This window comes from Euleptes europaea, chromosome 11, assembly GCF_029931775.1.
Source record: "Euleptes europaea isolate rEulEur1 chromosome 11, rEulEur1.hap1, whole genome shotgun sequence".
Taxonomy (NCBI): Eukaryota; Metazoa; Chordata; class Lepidosauria; order Squamata; family Sphaerodactylidae; genus Euleptes; species Euleptes europaea.
In genome coordinates this window covers 61977099-61994793 of record NC_079322.1, presented here as the reverse complement: position 1 = coordinate 61994793, position 17695 = coordinate 61977099, and the positions used below count along the sequence as shown (strand labels likewise).

Here is a 17695-nt window from a genome sequence, read left to right as displayed (position 1 = left end):
TGAAAATGAATAATGAAGGGATGTGGAAGGAGTCAGGAAGCTGGGCAGCTAGTGCCACGGTGCCCATGGGCGTTGTTCTGAGGATTGCTGATCTTGAAGGTCATGCTGCAGCAAAAAAGGAGAACGCAGCCTCTGAGAGAGGGCCAAATAATTAGTGCCCATCATTTTAAAATGAGTGCTTTTAATTATTCCCAGGAAGTAAAGGGAAGCTACTGGTTTAATATGCTTTCAGTTACGTACCTCTTTCAAGAAGATCCCCACCTAGTGTTTATGCTTGTCTGAAAGTTAGGACAAGACAAATGTTTATTAGCAGGTTCTGACTAGGCAGAACCATTATCAACATAACACATCGGGATATTGGAGAGGAACAGGGGCATTTGCCCACATTTAACTCATACTGTTAAAATAACTTGAAATATTTTAAACATATTGGAATTTGTCAGCTACTAGCAGCATATATCTGGATAAAACACGTATCCATAACTTCTGCAAGCAATGGCTATACTAAGAGCTTGCAGACTTGTCTCAGCAAAGCCATGTTCTGAATGTAGAAAGATGATTAAAAAGTATTTTACTATTCCCCAAGGTCTTTGATAAATATTAAAATCAGGATAATAGAATTTGAAAGGGATGACTCCCAATACCTTTCAGTGATTATTTGTGGTATAATTAATAATTTTTTTGGATGGAACTAGTGACGTTATGGGAAATTAAATAGCAGCTGGTGAATTCAGAAAGATACGTTGAAGGAGTTGGGAGGTAAAATAAACAAAACAATCCTTTCTTTCCCCAAGATTTAATAATATCTGAGCTATGTAAATAAATCCTCTACGTAAGCAAGAGATTGTCTTGAGCTAAAAAAAGATCTGATCCATTTTGTTAAGTAACAGAAACGATAGGCTTAGTAGATAGTGGGTAAAATGCAAGCGGCCAACCGTTACCTGTATTAAAAAAGATACATTGCTTTAATATATGATGTTCTCCTATGAAGTCTGTGGGCAGAGAAATAATAGTTTTGTGCATCTTTGGACAAAATACATATGCATCACATTTTCAAGACCAAAGTACAATGGTGCTTAAAACTGGAGGTCATATTGCAAGAGGAAATCCAGGAGCTCAAGAACATTCAGTAAGTTGTGGGGGATGATTCTGTAAATGGGTTCTGGTTATGGGATCATTACGGTAAAGGACTGTAAGGAATCGGTTAACTTGGAGCTGAAACTGGTTAGATTATATGGTAATACCTTGTATGTTTCTTTCCTTATAGCTGTGCTGAGGAATCAAAGGAGAACCACCATAATGCAGCTTACCTTTCACCTGGAAAGGTGAATATAAATTTACAAAGAGATGGCTGACAAAAGTGGGAAAATTCTTTCAGGGCCGTTATACATTGAAGTTGAATATGACTACGAGTATGAAGCAAAGGACAAAAGGATTGTGATAAAACAAGGGGAGAGATACATCTTGTTGAAGAAGACAAATGACGACTGGTGGCAAGTCAAAAAGGATGAGAATTCCAAGCCTTTTTATGTACCTGCACAGTATGTGAAGGAAGTGACTCGCAAAGCACTTATGCCACCTGTTAAACAATTGGGTGGACAGCCAAACAGCTCCCTCAAACTTATGCATGGCTTACAGAAATCTACAGAAAATGTGAATAAGTCTCCAGAGCTTTCTAGTTTTGGGAAATCATCTCCAATTCAAGTGTCTGGCCTAGTTCGGGATGCCAATCAGAATCTGGGACCAAACAGTAGCCCAGGTCAGACTTTTGGACTGAGCTTGGACCTTGCCCAAAATAATGGAAAACTGAATGAATTACATTTCCCTAAAGTTTCCACTCAGAGCAGAGCCTTCTCTTTTTCCTATTTTCCTTGTTCTGATTGTGTGGAAATAGAAAAGACCAGCTTTTTGCAAGAGCAGGCCTGTGACTCAGCAGGAGAAGGTTCAGAAAAAATCCACCAGGATTCAGAATCTGGAGACGAGCTCAGTAGCAGTTCTACAGAACAAGTGCAGGTAAGATGAGATGCATTGCAGGAAATGTTGTCCTTTCCAACAAAAGTTATGATAAATATTTCTGAAACAATTCTAACAAGCAGGCTCCTGTGTTAATATAAGGGTAACTAATGCGGGCTATTAGCTTGTCACGAGGTAGGTCAGTTAATATTAAATTTCTTTGGTGACTTTGTGCTGGTGTTTTGTTTTTCCCTGGTGGTGAGTCAAAATTTCCCCCAAATTTAGCATCTCTAGAAAATCAAAATATGTGCTTAATGTGGGACTCATGGTTGAAAGCATTAGGTGTTTGCATTGGCAAAACAGAAAATCGTTTGGTAGAAAATTCTACCAAAGGGTCAGAGGTTTGAAGCAATCAGTACATGCTGAAGTAGTGCTTTATAGTCTGTAGCAAGGGTCTCCAACCTTTTGGAAGCTGCAGGCACGTTTGGAATTCTGACATGACATGGTGGGAGCAGCAAAAAAATGGCTGCCACAAAATGGCTTCCTCAGGAGGCGGAACCAGCCACAAAATGATTGCCACAGCTTAATTTCAGTAACGCAGTGTGGATCCTTGTGCTGTGGTGGCAGCTACTGTACAAGCAGCATTTGAAAAGAAATTTGCACATCAATCAGAAGCCTTGCTGGGCAAAAGCCCTACCTGGCTGTGCCCACTTCATAAAAACACTTGGCAGGCGCCATTGTGCCCATGGGCCCCACATTGGGGGGCCCTGGTGTGTAGCATCTGATAGTGGCCAGTGATGAATGTTGGAAACTGAACTAGTCAGACTGTTTTCACTCTATACTTCCTTTCAGGGCTTAACCAGATGTGATACTTTCCACATGCGCACATAACGAGTAACTTGGAAATGTGGTGTCTGTCTGGCCATTGGGAGGGATTGTGAGGGAGGGAAAGGAGGAGGGTGCTCAGGCGGTTTCTTCAGTTTCATAGCACATGTTGGGGCAGGGGAAGGAAAAGTTTGAAGGGAAAATATTGCAGTGGCAGAGGAGGATGTGCTAGGCAAAAGCGACAATGGCAGTGCTACTTCAACGTTTCACATGCTACTTCCCTGTTATGTTTGAGGGGCCTCTTGCCATAAAGGTTCAGTTCTGTTTGTGGGGAGGGTCACATTGATCTCAGTTTGACGTGCGTGCTCCATCTGGACTGCATGAGAGCATGTCCCAGGTGACTGGTGAACTTGATATGTATAAGTAACCGGTAAGGTGGGAGTGAAATATTTTGGCCTTATCTGTTATTAAACTCCTGCTCTAAAGTAGTGTCTTGGGGTTGCATATGGGCTTGAATTTTTTTTTCTTCTTATGGTGAATGGCTTTTGCGCCTTCCCATTTCTCTTCTAACTGCTCGCCCTCTTTAGGTCAACTTGTGTTTCTGCAACTGTTTTTTTCCACCCCTCTTCCCATTTTTCAGTTCTGGCTGTTTGGTGGCAGCACCAGCAATCTTTAGGAAAGAAGAACTTCCTTAGTGGCAGAAAATGAACCTCTAAAATAGTTGGTTCATGCCTGTAAAGTAGGTAGTGTTGCACATCTGAACAAGTTTAGTTAATGAACAAGTTTAGTTAATGTGTTAATAATGTGGAAAAATGTAGTGTCTGGGAGACCCAGGTTTGAATCCCCACTTTGCCATGGAAGCTTGCTGGGTAGGGTTGCCAACCTCCAGGTACTAGCTGGAGAACTGCTAATACAACTGATCTTCAGCCGATAGATTAGTTCACCTGGAGAAAATGGCCGCTTTGGCAATTGGGCTGTATGGCATTGAAGTCCCGCCCCTCCACAAACCCCGCCCTCCTCAGGCTCTGCCCCCAAAACCTCCTGCTGGTGGCAAAGAGGGACCCGGCAATCCTATTGCTGGTTGTCTTTAGCCAGTCACATTCGCTCAGCCTAATGTACCTCACAAGGTGGTTGTTAGGATAAGATTGACAAGGGGGTAAATATTATATAAGCCACTTTGTTATGTAAGTCCCCATTGGGAAGAAAAGTGGGATGTAAATGAAATAAATGCTGATTTGCATACCTTATCAGGTGTAACTGTGGTATTGTACCCTAAAAGTGATACTAAATTTGTAGAAAAGCCTGAAACATGTCCAAGAAGTTGAATCGTAATAGTGTCAAGGTGAAATAAAAAGTGAACATGTTAAAAACCACTTTGATCTTTGTTGTTAGATTGTAGGAAGATGTAATATGGACAGAAATACATCTCTTCCTGCATTATATATTGTCTACCTTACTCTGCTGATTTTTTTGGTTTGTTCTCTTTTGTGGCTTCCTGTCTTTATCTTCATATTCTGCTTCTGTGAACTGTGGCCTTTTTAGCTGCAACCCTTTATCTTGCCTGCTTCTTTGCAGCCCTAGCAGATGGCACAGTACAGAAATCTGGGCTAACCCAAAAGGTATATAAAAGTGGATTTAAAGTGATTCATTAGAGTTGGGTGCAGAGGAGAGGACATTCATTGTACCGCCATTATATTATGTGATCTATCAAATTTCTAGTAGCTGGAATTGCTGCTCTTGGGTCTCTTTCCCCCTCTTTCAGGCTCAGTAGAAATTTTCTGATAATATTACTACTTCTGTTCCTGGGAGAAAATTTCAGTTTGCTTTTTGATTGAGATTTAATCTTGAGTTTCAACTTTTTCTCTTTTATGTACCACTTTTATTTAGTTTTTTATGTACTTTTATTTAGTTTTTCTGTCCAGAACAGTTTAGTGTACTGTGTTTTGCAGGGAAAATGTGTGTGTAAAGTGCCTTCAAGTCGCAGCCAACTTATGGCGATCCCTTTTGGGGTTTTCATGGCAAGAGACTAACAGAGGTGGTTTGCCAGTTTGTTCCTCTGCACACCAATCCTGGTATTCCTTGGTGGTCTCCCATCCAAATACTAACCAGGGCTGACCCTGCTTAACTTCTGAGATCTGACGAGATCAGGCTAGCCTGGGCCATCCAGGTCAGGGCTTGTAGGGAAAATGCATTGGGCAAAAAACCATGACTAAGTGACTTCGGACTTTATTAAAGTATGGTTTAACTGTTCTATAGCTTCTTTCTATTTATGGCTGTGTTTATATTAAAAAGGGGCTATTGAATCTACATAATTTATACATAAGAGGAATTTTGATCAGAAGTAGACGCCTTTGATTTCAAGATTTCAATTTTCTAGTAGTATTGGCCACAAGACTGCCCATCATTTTGCCTAGAAGGGTTAAACAGACAGTATCTCAAGATAGAAGTAAAATTAGTTTTTAAAGTAAACATTTAAACTAGCAAAATATATTGTTCAGTGTTTAAACATGATGTGGGAGTGAACACTTCTGACTAAACAGGGTGTCATTTATAAGGGCCAGTCCAGTGTTTTTTCTCCTTGTTGAACTGTGAGCTCTTTTACTTGTGTGATGCAATGGCAGCAGCTGTAAAGAATTCAGGTGTCCAGCTTCCCTTTCAAAATCAGACCTTTGGAGCCAAGCTGAGCCGCTAGTCCTGCAGTGAGCATCTCCTGCGGCTGAAGAAGCATTCATTGCCCCTCTCCTCCATGTCTGGCCATTTAAGAACAAGCAAACGTTGCTGAATTAATCACACTGGGGACTTTGCCAGCCAAGTTTGCTGCTTTCCATAAATCTTTCAATAATGATGATTGTTTGGCAGCAATTGGCTCTGTAGAAATTAGGGGCGTAACAAGCTGTCCTTATTGGTGCCAGAACATGAAGTTCCAGACTGCATGTTTTTGAAAATAAGTGTTAAACCAAATGCTGAAAACTGAACTCCACATGATGTTTGTACCTTTCATTTGTGGGCTGAAGGAAGAAAGATCTTGAGCAGATTCTTGTAACATACAGGGAGTTGGTGTCTTATTTCTATATAACTTGAAAACTTGGGTGAATAAGCTAACTAGAATTGTTTTTTGGGGGGGAACGGAAAAGGAATTGTAGCTTACTTTTTAATAATTGAACCACAATATTACAGTATTTTAGACAGTAAACATTTTAAGTGCAGAACTGTAGTTCGCCTTTAATTTCTAATGATGGATGGTAACAGGGTACTCCAAGTACTAAAATATGTATCTAATTGGTCACATTGCTACCCTTTTTGCATTATTTGCTTAGCTTGGTGTAAGAGGCTGCTGATCTTTCCCTGTTGGTTCAATATGTTTTCAAGAAAAGACCAAGTATAAATCCTCTAGGTCACTGGGTTTATGTATTTTTGCTAGGATGACTTCTACAGTGCAGGTAAATATTCACTATAGTAAAATATTTAAAGATGGCTTAAAATGCTGTGCGTCTCTTAGATATTCTAAATATGGGTGGGGCTTCTTACAAGAGATGGCCCCAACCATTTTTAGAGCAAAGCCCTGTTTTTGGTACTTTCTGACAGGAGATGGTCTCTTGTTGTAGAACTCTGCCAATAAGCATGTCGGTTTCAGTTTATAAATTGGTCGTTTGTTGGCATTTCCCGGGGTGTGTGTGTAAAGTGTCATTAAGTCGCAGCTGACTTATGGCAACTCCATAGGGTTTTCAAAGCAAGTGATTAACAGATGTTTTTTGCCATTGTCTTCCTCGGCATAGTGACCCTGGAATTCCTTGGTGGTCCTCCATCCAAATACTAACCAGGACTGACCATGCTTAGCTTCTGAGATCTGATGAGGTCGGGTAGGCCTGGGCCATCTAGGTCAGGGCTTCCCTGGGATACATTCTGCAAAAACGTTCTCTGATGAAAACATGAGAATTCAGTAAATGAGTAATCAGTTACATATATACATGAGTGCCTTCAGCTTGTGGATCTTAATGTGATGTAAATGTTGGCTCTTGTTGAGAGTCTTAAACACTCAATAGCAGCAAGAGACAAAAGCATCAAGAACTGTTAGCAGATCAGATTCAATATTCAGAAAGAGAAGAGGCTGTGGCTTAGTGGCAGAACATCTGCTTGGCATGCAGAAGGTCCCAGGTTCAATCCCTGGCATCTCCAGTTAAAGGGACTGGGCAAGTAGGTGATGTGAAAGACCTCAGCCTGAGACCCTGGAGAGCCGCTGCCAGTCTGAGTAGACAATACTGACTTTGATGGACCAAGGGTCTGATTCAGTGTAAGGCAGCTTCATGTGTTCATGACCTGTTGCATTCACGCTCTTCTCTTATGGCACCTGTTAAGGAGCCTTTTTCCCATGTCTGAATCACAAACTATCTGTGTCCCTATGAGTGTGATGTGAGTGCATTTTGCACATCTGAACATATGTCTGTTGAGACAGGCTCTGTGTATGAGGGTTTATTACCATCGCTTTGCTACCTGATATTCAGCATATCATTTTATCTTGGTCTCAATTCCACACACACCCTGTTCCTGTAAAGGGATTTTCCATGAATTGGAAATTTTCTGCCATAGCGACTTGTATGACATTGGCAAGTCATTTTCAGCTTTGGTGCTCCATTGGTTTGTAGGAGTAAAGCCCTGACCTACATTTTGAGTATGTTTCCAGGGCAAGCCTGAGAAAGGTTAGAGACAGCAATGTTTGTTTGTGAAGGTGAAATTCTTTCAATTTCTTTAGTTCTGGTGGGGAGAGAAGGAGGACAGAACATGAACAGTACTGGCATTTCCTAGGAATCATATATGTAGGTTTATAAAAATTAAACGCTTATATCCCACACTCTCACCTAATATTTGGTTTTCAGTGTAGCTTTCAATGAAAATTAAATACAGTGGACAAGCTAAAAACAAAGTATCACAATGTTAAAACACCAGCAGAATCACACCCTTAGCTGCACCAAACAAACAATAAAAACTGTTACCATGTAAATGTCTTATAATGATCCTGGTCAAATTGGACTTACCTAGATTTGTGCATGATTTGGGATAGTGATACATTTCAAGATGCCACTGTAAGGACTTAGTTATCACTGATCCAAAAATGGGTGCTGATTGGAATATGTGGTTGTAGGTGACTATTTCCTTCTTATGTACCGCCTTCCCATTATTCTGTAATAACACTGTGCTCTTGAACAGATGCCAAACTGGCTCCTATAGCTTGTAAATCAAAAACCAATCTCATAAAGCCAGGCCTTGACAAATTTTATTTGGCTTTAGAAGCCAACTCAGAAATTTATGTGCCAGACATATTTCAATAATGACCATAGTGTCTAATTATTGCAACCACCCCACCCCCACAAATACTAGGTGCTACAGTGAAATTTCTAGGCACTATGATGACCCGGCACCTGGGATTTGTCAAGCCCTGTTGTAAGCATCTGCTTTTTCCCTCCCTACCTTTTGTCACCCTCCCTCATCTTCCTTCCCTTCTTTTCAGGCCCTAACTGAGGCTTCCTCTTGCATTGCGCTGAAGCAGCCTATGTTGGGGAGTGAGGAGGCAGGGTGGAGCAGTATGTGTACCTGAGGCTGGCTCCCCATTTGCAAATGGCGATTTGCCTGGAGCCATTGTTGCAGCTACACCAGACCAGTCTGATCTGAATGCAGCTTGACCAGCAAGGCGTGCCTTGTGTACCAGTGGAGACTCTTAGCCTGAGTCTCACGGGGAGCCCCAGAACTGGCTGCCCCTGGTAGAGCCCCTTTTTCTACTTCCCTGGTGCATTCTTAGGGTTTGGTTACCATTCAGTTTGTGGAAAGGTTGCGCCTCCTTTAGGTTCGCTTTCTATCTGACATTTTTGTCAGCTTAAAATACATGTAGAAAAATACGGTGAGATCCATTTTTGAAACAAAACTTTTTTTTTTACAAAGTGTGTTTATTCCTTGGGTTGGTTTGCTAGCCAGCTTCTGTTTCTGCTTGCTACAAGCTTCCTCTTGATTTCCTCTTCTCCCCTCAGTTCTGTGCTATGTACAGAAAGCTTGCGGAAGAAGCGGTGTTTACAAGGGGGTGTGAGGGAAAGGTAAGAAACAGCTGAAGCCCGTTGGCCCTGTTGTGAAACAAGTCCCCTGCCTCTCTCTCTCAGAAATCTTGACTGTACCAAAGGGAGATGGAAGGGGAGCCGGGGTCTGACTTGCTCTGAGATTGGGTAAAATAAGGTGCCAGAGACTCCTGTTGATGATTTCTTCCAATCTGTAGTACAAGCAAGAGCTTATGGGAGGCAATAATAGCTGCTGGGCGTTCTTCTTCCTAGGCCTGTTGCTACAGGGAGCTCTTGCTCCACTGGCTGACTTCTGAAGGTGATTTAGGGAGACAGCTGCTCAGCATAAATTCCGTGGGGGTCCGGCAGGGGCCAGTCTTGTCCCCCATACTGGACATGGAACTGCGGGGAGAAATCATCAGGGGATTTGGAGTAAGGCTCCACTCATGATGACACCTAGCTCTGTTTCTACAGATGAGTCAGCTAGGTCTGTGGAAGTCCTGAATATGTACTTGGAGTAGGTAATGGGATGGTTGAGGGCTAATAAACTGAAGCTCAGTCCATACAAGGGGAGGGGCTGTGGCTCAGTTGGTAGAGCATCTGCTTGGCATGCAGAAGATCCCAGGTTCAATCCCTGGCATCTCCAGTTAAAGGGACTGGGCAAGTAGATAATGTGAAAGACCTCTGCCTGAGATCCTGGAGAGCCGCTGTCGGTCTGAGTAGACAATACTGAGTTTGATGGATCAAGGTTCTGATTCAGTATAAAGCAACTTCATATGTTCATGTGTTCAAGACTGAGGTGCTGTTGGTCAGTGACAGTGTTGCTGGACGATTGAGGAGCCAGCTTGTCCTAGAAGGGGTTGCATTAATCCTGAAGGAGCAGGTTCGTAGCTTAGAGGTACTGCTAGATGCTGGCCAATGGCTGGAGGCCTTATTCTCCATGGCAAATGAATGATTCATGATTGGATCACATCCAGGCTAGATTGCTGTCATGCTCTCTGTGGGACTGCCTTTGGACCTGCTGAATTTTCCGGACCATTTAAAAAGTGCAGCAGCCAGGTTATTGTTGGGGGCCAGATGCGGTGACCATAACAACGCTTGTGGCAAAAGGTCTGCACTGGCTGCCCATTAGTTTCTGAGCATCATTCAGAGTGCTGGCAGACAGTGTGGTGTAGTGGTTAAGAGCAGTGGTTGGAGCGGTGGACTCTAATCTGGAGAACCGAGTTTGATTCCCCACTCCTCCACATGAGCGCCGGATGCTAATCTGGTGAACGGGGTTGGTTTCCCCACTCCTCCACATGAGGTAAGCTGAGTGACCTTGGGCTTGTCACAGCTCTCTTAGAGCTCTCTCAGTCTCACCTGCCTCACAGGGTGTCTGTTGTGGGGCGGGGGCGGGAAGGTGACTGTAAGATGGTTTGATTCTTCCTTACGTGGTAGAGAAAGCTGGCATATAAAAACCAACTCTTCTTCTTTTGTTTGTGGCTTCCTGGAGGCACCTGGTTGGCCACTGTGTGAACAGACTGCTGGACTTGATGGGCCTTGGTCTGATTCAGTAGGGCCTTTCTTATGTTCTTATGTTCTTCATACTTTTGAAGCCCTAAATGGCTTTGGGGCCAGAGCACCTGAAGGGCTACCTCTTCCGATATTGTGCAGCCTGCCCCACAAACCCTGCTGTCTGTGTCCCTGCTGTTAGAGGCAAGAGGGATGGCAACCAGACACAAGGCTTTTTCAATAGTGGCACCTCACCCTCTGCAATGCCCTTTCCCTTGAGGCTTGCCTGGCACCAGCATGATCCTCCTTTAGGCGCCAGGCCAAATCATTTCTGTTTACACAGGCCTTTAATTAAAGAGTTGCTCTTTTAACATCATTTTTATAGTGTGCCTTTAGCCTTGAAAGTGTTATTCATTTTAAGCTGCCTGATTGATTTAATATTTTTACGCTGAGTTTTAATAAACAGCTTTTAATGTTCTATGCTTTTAATTTTTTGTTTCATAAGCTGCCTCAGGAAGGTTCCCTGGAGAGGAGGCATACAAATTTTCTAAATAAATATGGGGGCAACAACCTCCTCAGAAGTATGCTATGTTCCCCACCTGGAATATCAGCTTTCGTTTAAAAAAAAGGTTGTAGTCCTTTTAACTGTGGAACGTGTGTAAGCAGTTTGTATATGGATTGTCTTTGGAAGGAGTAGGCGAAGAGATGCTGCAGGATGACTGGTGCTAAGAATGGTGTTAGGAGCATAAAAATGAAAACCCAGTTTCTTTCGACCTGGTATCTGTCGTAGCTCATTAATATTCTTTTCTAAAGGTTGTCCATTGCCTTTGTGAAAGAATGGACACCTCTGATGAGGAGCAGAATGCCTTTTACTTAGTGAATAAACACTGTCAAGGTTCTGTTCCTAAAATTTGGGATCAGGGCTGAAGGACTGAAGAGGCATAATACTTGAGCAGGCTTAAACTTCAGCACATGTAAACTACAGTAACAAAAAGTAGTACTTCACTACAAATGGGCTAAGGGGAGTAACACACAGCTTTAAAGCCACACCATCTCTTACTGCAGAAAAAATGTATTAGGAAAAGTCTAAATAAATAAAGAATGTAATCCTTTTGCTGAATACAGAGACTGCAAACTCTCAGGGCATGTGCAGAATGATTACACAGCGACCTAACAAACATCCACCTAACTGTTGCTGGGGGATGATTTCTAAATTGGAGGAAACCATTTGCAGGCAAGTATAACTTAGGGATCTCCCATTTTAGTCATTAAAGTGCTCCGATTGTCATCTCTCCTACCCCTTGGCTTTCCCAACACTATTTTGAGTCGTAAGCCTTGATCTTTATGCCTTGCAACATCTTGAGAACCCATGCAGTGTAGCAGTTAGAGTGTCAGACTGGGTCTGGAAGGCCCAGGTTCGAATCCCCCGCTCTGCCATGGAAGCTCGCTGGATGACCTTGAGCCAGACGCATACTCATAGCCTAACCCACCACACAGAGTTATTATTGTGAGGATAAAATGGAGACGAGGAGAACTGTGTAAGCTGCTTTGGGTCCCCATTGGGGAGAAAGATGGGGTATAAATGATATAAATAAATATCTTGAGAGAAGACTACAGATAAATTATTTTATTATATCAACAGAGCAGTCATAGTATGCTTATAAGGAAATCCTGGATAGCTGATGGTATACCATACCAGAGACATATGTCAGCTTCTAAGACTCATGCATGACATTGCACATGTACAATGGAAATGGGAAGCAATCAAGCACAAATAGCTGAACAATGCTTTACAGCTAGCACTTCACTCATTTCCATGTTGTTTTTATTTTTATATCTGGTAAATAGCCCTTTTCTTCCAAGCCACAAACTTGATACCTAGTGGCAAGTGCAAATATTGCTGTGGATGCTTCTAATCAGTGTGCCATTACCAGGTTCCATCCCATGACACCTTGAAGCCCTGCTCAATGGACTTGAGCGTTTGGGTTGACGAGGACTGGTCAGCTCTGCCTCCCTCCTCTCAGTGTACTTGTGTCTCCTTACCATAAGAATTCTGCCTTAGGGGCTTCTTCTTTCCGGGAGGCCCAGGGTCTTTGCCCTGGTGAAGCCTATTCTTAAATATGGTGCAAAGATTGGAGGGAAGCTTTCAGTACCATTTCATTTTTAGGCCTCCAGTTTCCTTTTACTATATTAAAATAATGTATTTTCCTTGATTCTGTATGCTAGATTGCTCAAGAGGAGACTTGTAATTGCGAAAAGATTACATCTTAAGTTTAGCTCGCTTTGCATCTGGTTCCGTTTTGAACCCTTATTTTGTCTTCTGGAGGCATGTTTATGTAAGATCTAATAATTTACAATCACACTTAAACATCACCTTTTCCTATTTATAGAAAAGTTACTATTAGTAGCGAGCAGGGTTGACTATTACAGACATAGTCACTGACCTATTTACAAAGATTGCTCTGTTTCATCCTCTTTAGTAATTGACTATTGCATAAACTGTGAAGCACTAAAGGGGATTATCACTAAGAAGGCAGTATCTTCCCTTCATAACTTTTGTGTGGTGGTGGTCTCTTTTCTACTTCAAGTTTATACTGAATGTGCAGCTTTGCTCAAATCATAACTGTTAATAGTTCTTAAGGAAATATGTGCCAATCATCTCTGAGGAATTCTTTCTTTCTTTCTCTCCTCCTCCTCCTCCCCCTCGGTCAAATGTAAGTTTTATCTCGGACAGAATTTCTGCCCATGCCTTTGGATTCTGGTGGCAGCTTTGTGTGTATGCATGGTGGGTAGTCTGTTCTTTCAAACTCATTGGAGGAGTGGAAGGAATTGGGTATACAAGCAATACATGTTCTCAGCATTCTCTAGCCTGACAAATACATGTGTTTGAAATGTGAAAAAGCGTTCTTACAAAAATTTGACACCCCCTTCCCCTCTGCCAGGCACAGGAGCATATGTCACTCCAATTTTATTGTAGTGCATTTTCTCCATATCACCTGGCAGATAAATTCTTTCCTATATCTGAGTGTGATTTCTATATGTGCTGTGAGCCAAAAAGAATGCTAATTATTATCAAAACGGTTGATGCTGACATATGGCTTTGAAGAACTGAGATGGGGACCATCCTTAATCTTGTATCAAATGGCAGATGGTATTCTCTTTCTGTCACAAATAATATTGTGGATAAAAATGATGGATTTGAAAGTAGAGAGCTTTCATATCTCATTACTAATCCCTTATTCTCAATTACATTATTTAGTATTTTTTCTCTCCTGTGTTTTCATTAATCTGACTTTTTCTATCAGTGATTGCACTTGTTTTGGTGAGTGGGGGAGGGAGTACTAGCTTTTTGGTTGTTGAACAAATTGGAAACAAGGAAGTTTCTTGTCACCTTTTGTGCTTTAAACTTGATGGTCCAGAAAAGAAGCTCTTTGGCATGTGTAATCATTTGAAATATATTCCGTTATGAGGTTATGCAAGAAAAGAAATCTTTAGGACAAGTTGATGCTAAACAAAAATGATACAGTATTTCAAGGCTAACTTGGGTGTCAAAATTCTGCTAACATTTATGAAAGTAATAAGTTCATATTCTTCAGTTTAAAAGGTAAAAGAATCTAAAATTAATTCAGTCTGTTGTAGCATTTCCAAGGGAGAAAGGCCTTGCTGGTTTGCTAGCAGCAGCTGAGTTCCTTCTGGGCTAAGGTGGGGTGGGGTTTTTATTTTTTATTTTTTTGGTCTTTGCAGGTATTTAAAGCCTGGGTGAAGACTAGGGTTGACTAAGGGTGAGGGGCTGTGTCTCGGTGGTAGAGCATCTGCTTGACATGCAGAAGGTCCCAGGTTCAATCCCCGACATCTCCAGTTAAAGTGACTAGGCATGTAGGTGCCGTGAAAGACCTCTGCCTGAGACCCTGGAGAGCCGCTGCCGGTCTGAGTAGACAGGACTGACTTTGATGGACCAAGGGTCTGATTCAGTATAAGGCAGCTTCATGTGTTCTTCATGTGTTCAACTCCAGGCTGGGAAATTGTGGAAGATTTGGGGGTGGAGAGTGTTGTTTGGGGACAAGGAGGGACCACCGCAGGTTATAATGACGTAGAGTCCACCCTCCAAAGCAGCCATTTTTTCCAGGGAAATTAGTATCTATAGCTTGAATATCAGTTATAATTTTGAGAGATCTCCAGGCCCATCTGGAAGTTAGCAACCCCAGTGAGGACAGAGGTGTGAGTTGAAGGGTAAGAGACAAAGTGCTCTTGGCCATTGGTTCTTAGTCTGGGACTTGTGGCATTGTGGGCAGCATTTCTGAACAGGATCATGCTGTGACCCTTTCCTCCCCTCCCAGTTTTTGTACTTCAGTAATGTTATGAGTTACTTTGGGTTCCTTTTTTTTGGGGGGGGGGAAGGGGGTTTATAAATGCCGTACGTAAAATAAATAGGAAGATCAAACGTTTAATTAACTGAATGGTACAGTAAACATTTTCTGTAAGCTAGCATTTGTGCTCAGCAGTGGATGGCCAGATTGTCATCCCTGAATGATCCTGTGTGCCAATCTAGGTTCTCTCATCAGACTTCATTGGCTCCCTCTGTCTGCCATGTGCATACCTCTGCAATGAAGTCCTGCATCTGCTTTATGGGATGGGTTGCCATAAGAGACTTGGAGGGCACTGTCATGTGCAGTCTTTCATGAAACCTTGTAAGGATGTATTTTTGTTTGTGGATACTGGAAAAACCTGGCATGTGTTTATGATCTGTTCACTTATATTTGTAATGGTTTACCCTGTGTTAGATTGTTTAATCTGTGTGAGATTCCATTTTGTTAAAATATTAGGTAAAATATGAATAACTTATCTCCAAAAGAGGTGCAAAGTGGCATAATTGTATTATATAAACTGTCTTGAACACAGGCAAAGGTAGGATATAAACTTCTGTTTACTGAAAAATACTCCTCTTTCTGGCTGCTGGGACAAATGCATGTTTAGGAAAGTTGTGTGTGTAAACTAAGCTGCAGGAAATCAGGAAGTGAGCTAGTCTAATTTTTACTGACAACAGGTGTTCCATTGAATGTAGTTTGAAACATATTTTTTCTAGTGTAAATGTATTAGGGCAAACTTTCCTCTGAAACTGGTGGTTTGGATGGGCTATGTCTTGTAGTTGGATTATGTTATCGTCTTCTTCAACTTCAAAATTTACTTTGTTGCTGGTGTTTAGCATTGTTATAACTATCATTTTCTGCTATTGCCTCTTCTTCTTTTATTTTTTGGGTGGGCAGGTATGGTTTTATTGATGCTTGCTTTTTTATTTTATCGTGTTAACAGTAGCTGCTTTTGAATGCTTTTTAAAAATGTTACATATATAAGCCACTTTGAAAACTGTTGACTGTGTGGTGGGGTCAATATCTGTTAATCGGTTTCCAGAATATTAGCACATTTTCTTATATGGTTAGTTAACTAATGGGTGTGTGAGCCCCATTTTAATTTAATTTACAAAAATATGTGCTTCAGGCTGCGTCTTGAAGTTATTTTTGCCTTGTGAATCTTCTTCCAATACTAAAGTTGCTTAATGTGCTTTGATCATACTTGTATCTTGCCTTTCAAGTTGTTCAAGGTAGTGTGTGTGAGGTTGTCTACTTTTAGCTTTTAATACTATGAGACGTATTATTTTGAAAGGTTGACAAGCACTGGTACAGTAGTTACAATTTACTAGGTGTGGTAACCATACTAGGCAGCATTTGTTAATTAGAATATGGAAGCAATACAGGTCTTGGTCAGTACAGAAACATCTTAAGGCTGTGAAAACTGCTTGTACATTGTCTGGTTGCAGCTGGTTCGTGTTGCTTGAACATTAAATACTATTTAGGCAAGGGAGCATGAGGACGTTTGCTGACATGCACAGCTTGTTTTATTATGGCTCGCCAGATAACCTGTGCATAAAAATGCTGAACTCAGCAAGCTTTTCAGTACCAGAATGCTGTAATAAAGGTAGCGTCTTGGTTTCATGCTAGAGTTCAGGAATCGGACTTCCTGAACTTTGGCTTTCTATCTGATTAATACTCAGGGTTATATAAGTATTTCTCTTGTAGTTAAATAGGTTCTTGCCACGTTGTCTGCTGGATGTGTTTTTCTGTGGGCAACATTCTGTTGTACAGTCAGAAGAATATTTTGATGTAAGTTTCAGTGAATGGCGATGAAAAAAAGTGAAGCAACACTAAAAATGCGAAGCATTGAAGTAAGTCTGCTGACTAAGTGTTCTTGTTTTATGCTTCATGTTAGGGCTTGCAGGGGGAAGTTTCCCCCCGTTTCTTTGCTGTCCTGTGTCTCTGAACCATAACTACCAATTCTTTGCAACATGGCATTGGGAAGGAGCGACTTGTGTTTGGAGGAGTGATGCAATACACACTAACCACATAAATATGACTGTGTGTATTAGAGAGGGGAAATAAAAAATGATTTGCCTAATGCCGCACTTAAGATAGCAAGGTATTTCAAAGATTGTAATATTGGTATAATTGCACCAAGCATTTTTTTTTGGGGGGGTGGGGGTTGTATTTGTATGATAAATGGGAGTCGGAATAACAATTGTAGAGTGCAGCTGTCCCATTTCCTTGCTTAGCCATACAGATGCTTCCTTGGGGTCTTGGAGAAGCTGCTTAACCATTTTTTAATTTACTGTATAATAACTAGTGCTGGTATGTTGCTCCCACCTACTCCCCAATTAGTGTACAGAACTGTGGCAAAGCCAGTTGCATAGCATGTCATAAGAAAATAGCATGGAGAGGCTGATAATTTGCCTATATTTTATATACTTCAGAGTAGAAGCTTTCCCCTCCCCGTTCTTCAAAATTTCAGTATCTTTTTTTCTTCCATTTACTCTCCTGATTAGCAGGAGTTTTCTGGCACCTTAAAAATAGATTTATTGTGGCACAAGCTTTCATGGACTAGAATTCACTTCATCAGATTCCTGAGGTATGGCTCTGTTTGTGTGTTGTGATGGGGGATTTCTAAAGAAAAGCATTGTAAAGGGCAGGATTGTCACTCTTGTGTGCGAAGCAGTAAGCTCTCCTAAAGACTGCATCTTTTGGTGGTTATTTTGGTTGGTCCTAATGAAACCTATGATGTGGTACTTGTTCTTGCTTCTGGGTTTTGCGTTAGACCAGTGCTGTTGACTACAACTTCCTTCTTTTGATGGTAACTATCTGTTGGGATACCCTGATAAATTAGTGCACTGAATTTGTTGTTTAAATACTTTCCACAGTAGAGTCTACCCTGAGCTGCCTTGCATTTCTGTCTTGTTTAATATAGCTACACGTTTTGATTGGAAAAAAAGAAACTGGGAAGATTGTTTAGTTTGCCGATTTCTCCATTCCCAGTGTTGGTGCCAGTGGTGGCGGTGT

The 17695-nt window shown here is 41.5% G+C and overlaps 1 protein-coding gene across 3 annotated transcripts in view; it reads left to right on the top strand.

Moving 5' to 3' along the window:
• Positions 1–1273: 1273 nt before the first annotated feature.
• ARHGAP12 (Rho GTPase activating protein 12) overlaps positions 1274–17695 on the top strand; it is a 76338-nt gene continuing 59916 nt past the window's right edge. For all 3 annotated transcript variants that reach the window (XM_056857976.1, XM_056857975.1, XM_056857974.1), the window contains exon 1: positions 1274–2013. In XM_056857976.1, coding sequence (XP_056713954.1) covers positions 1348–2013 — 666 coding nt within the window. In that variant the 5' untranslated portion in view covers positions 1274–1347. The remainder of the gene's footprint in view (positions 2014–17695) is intronic.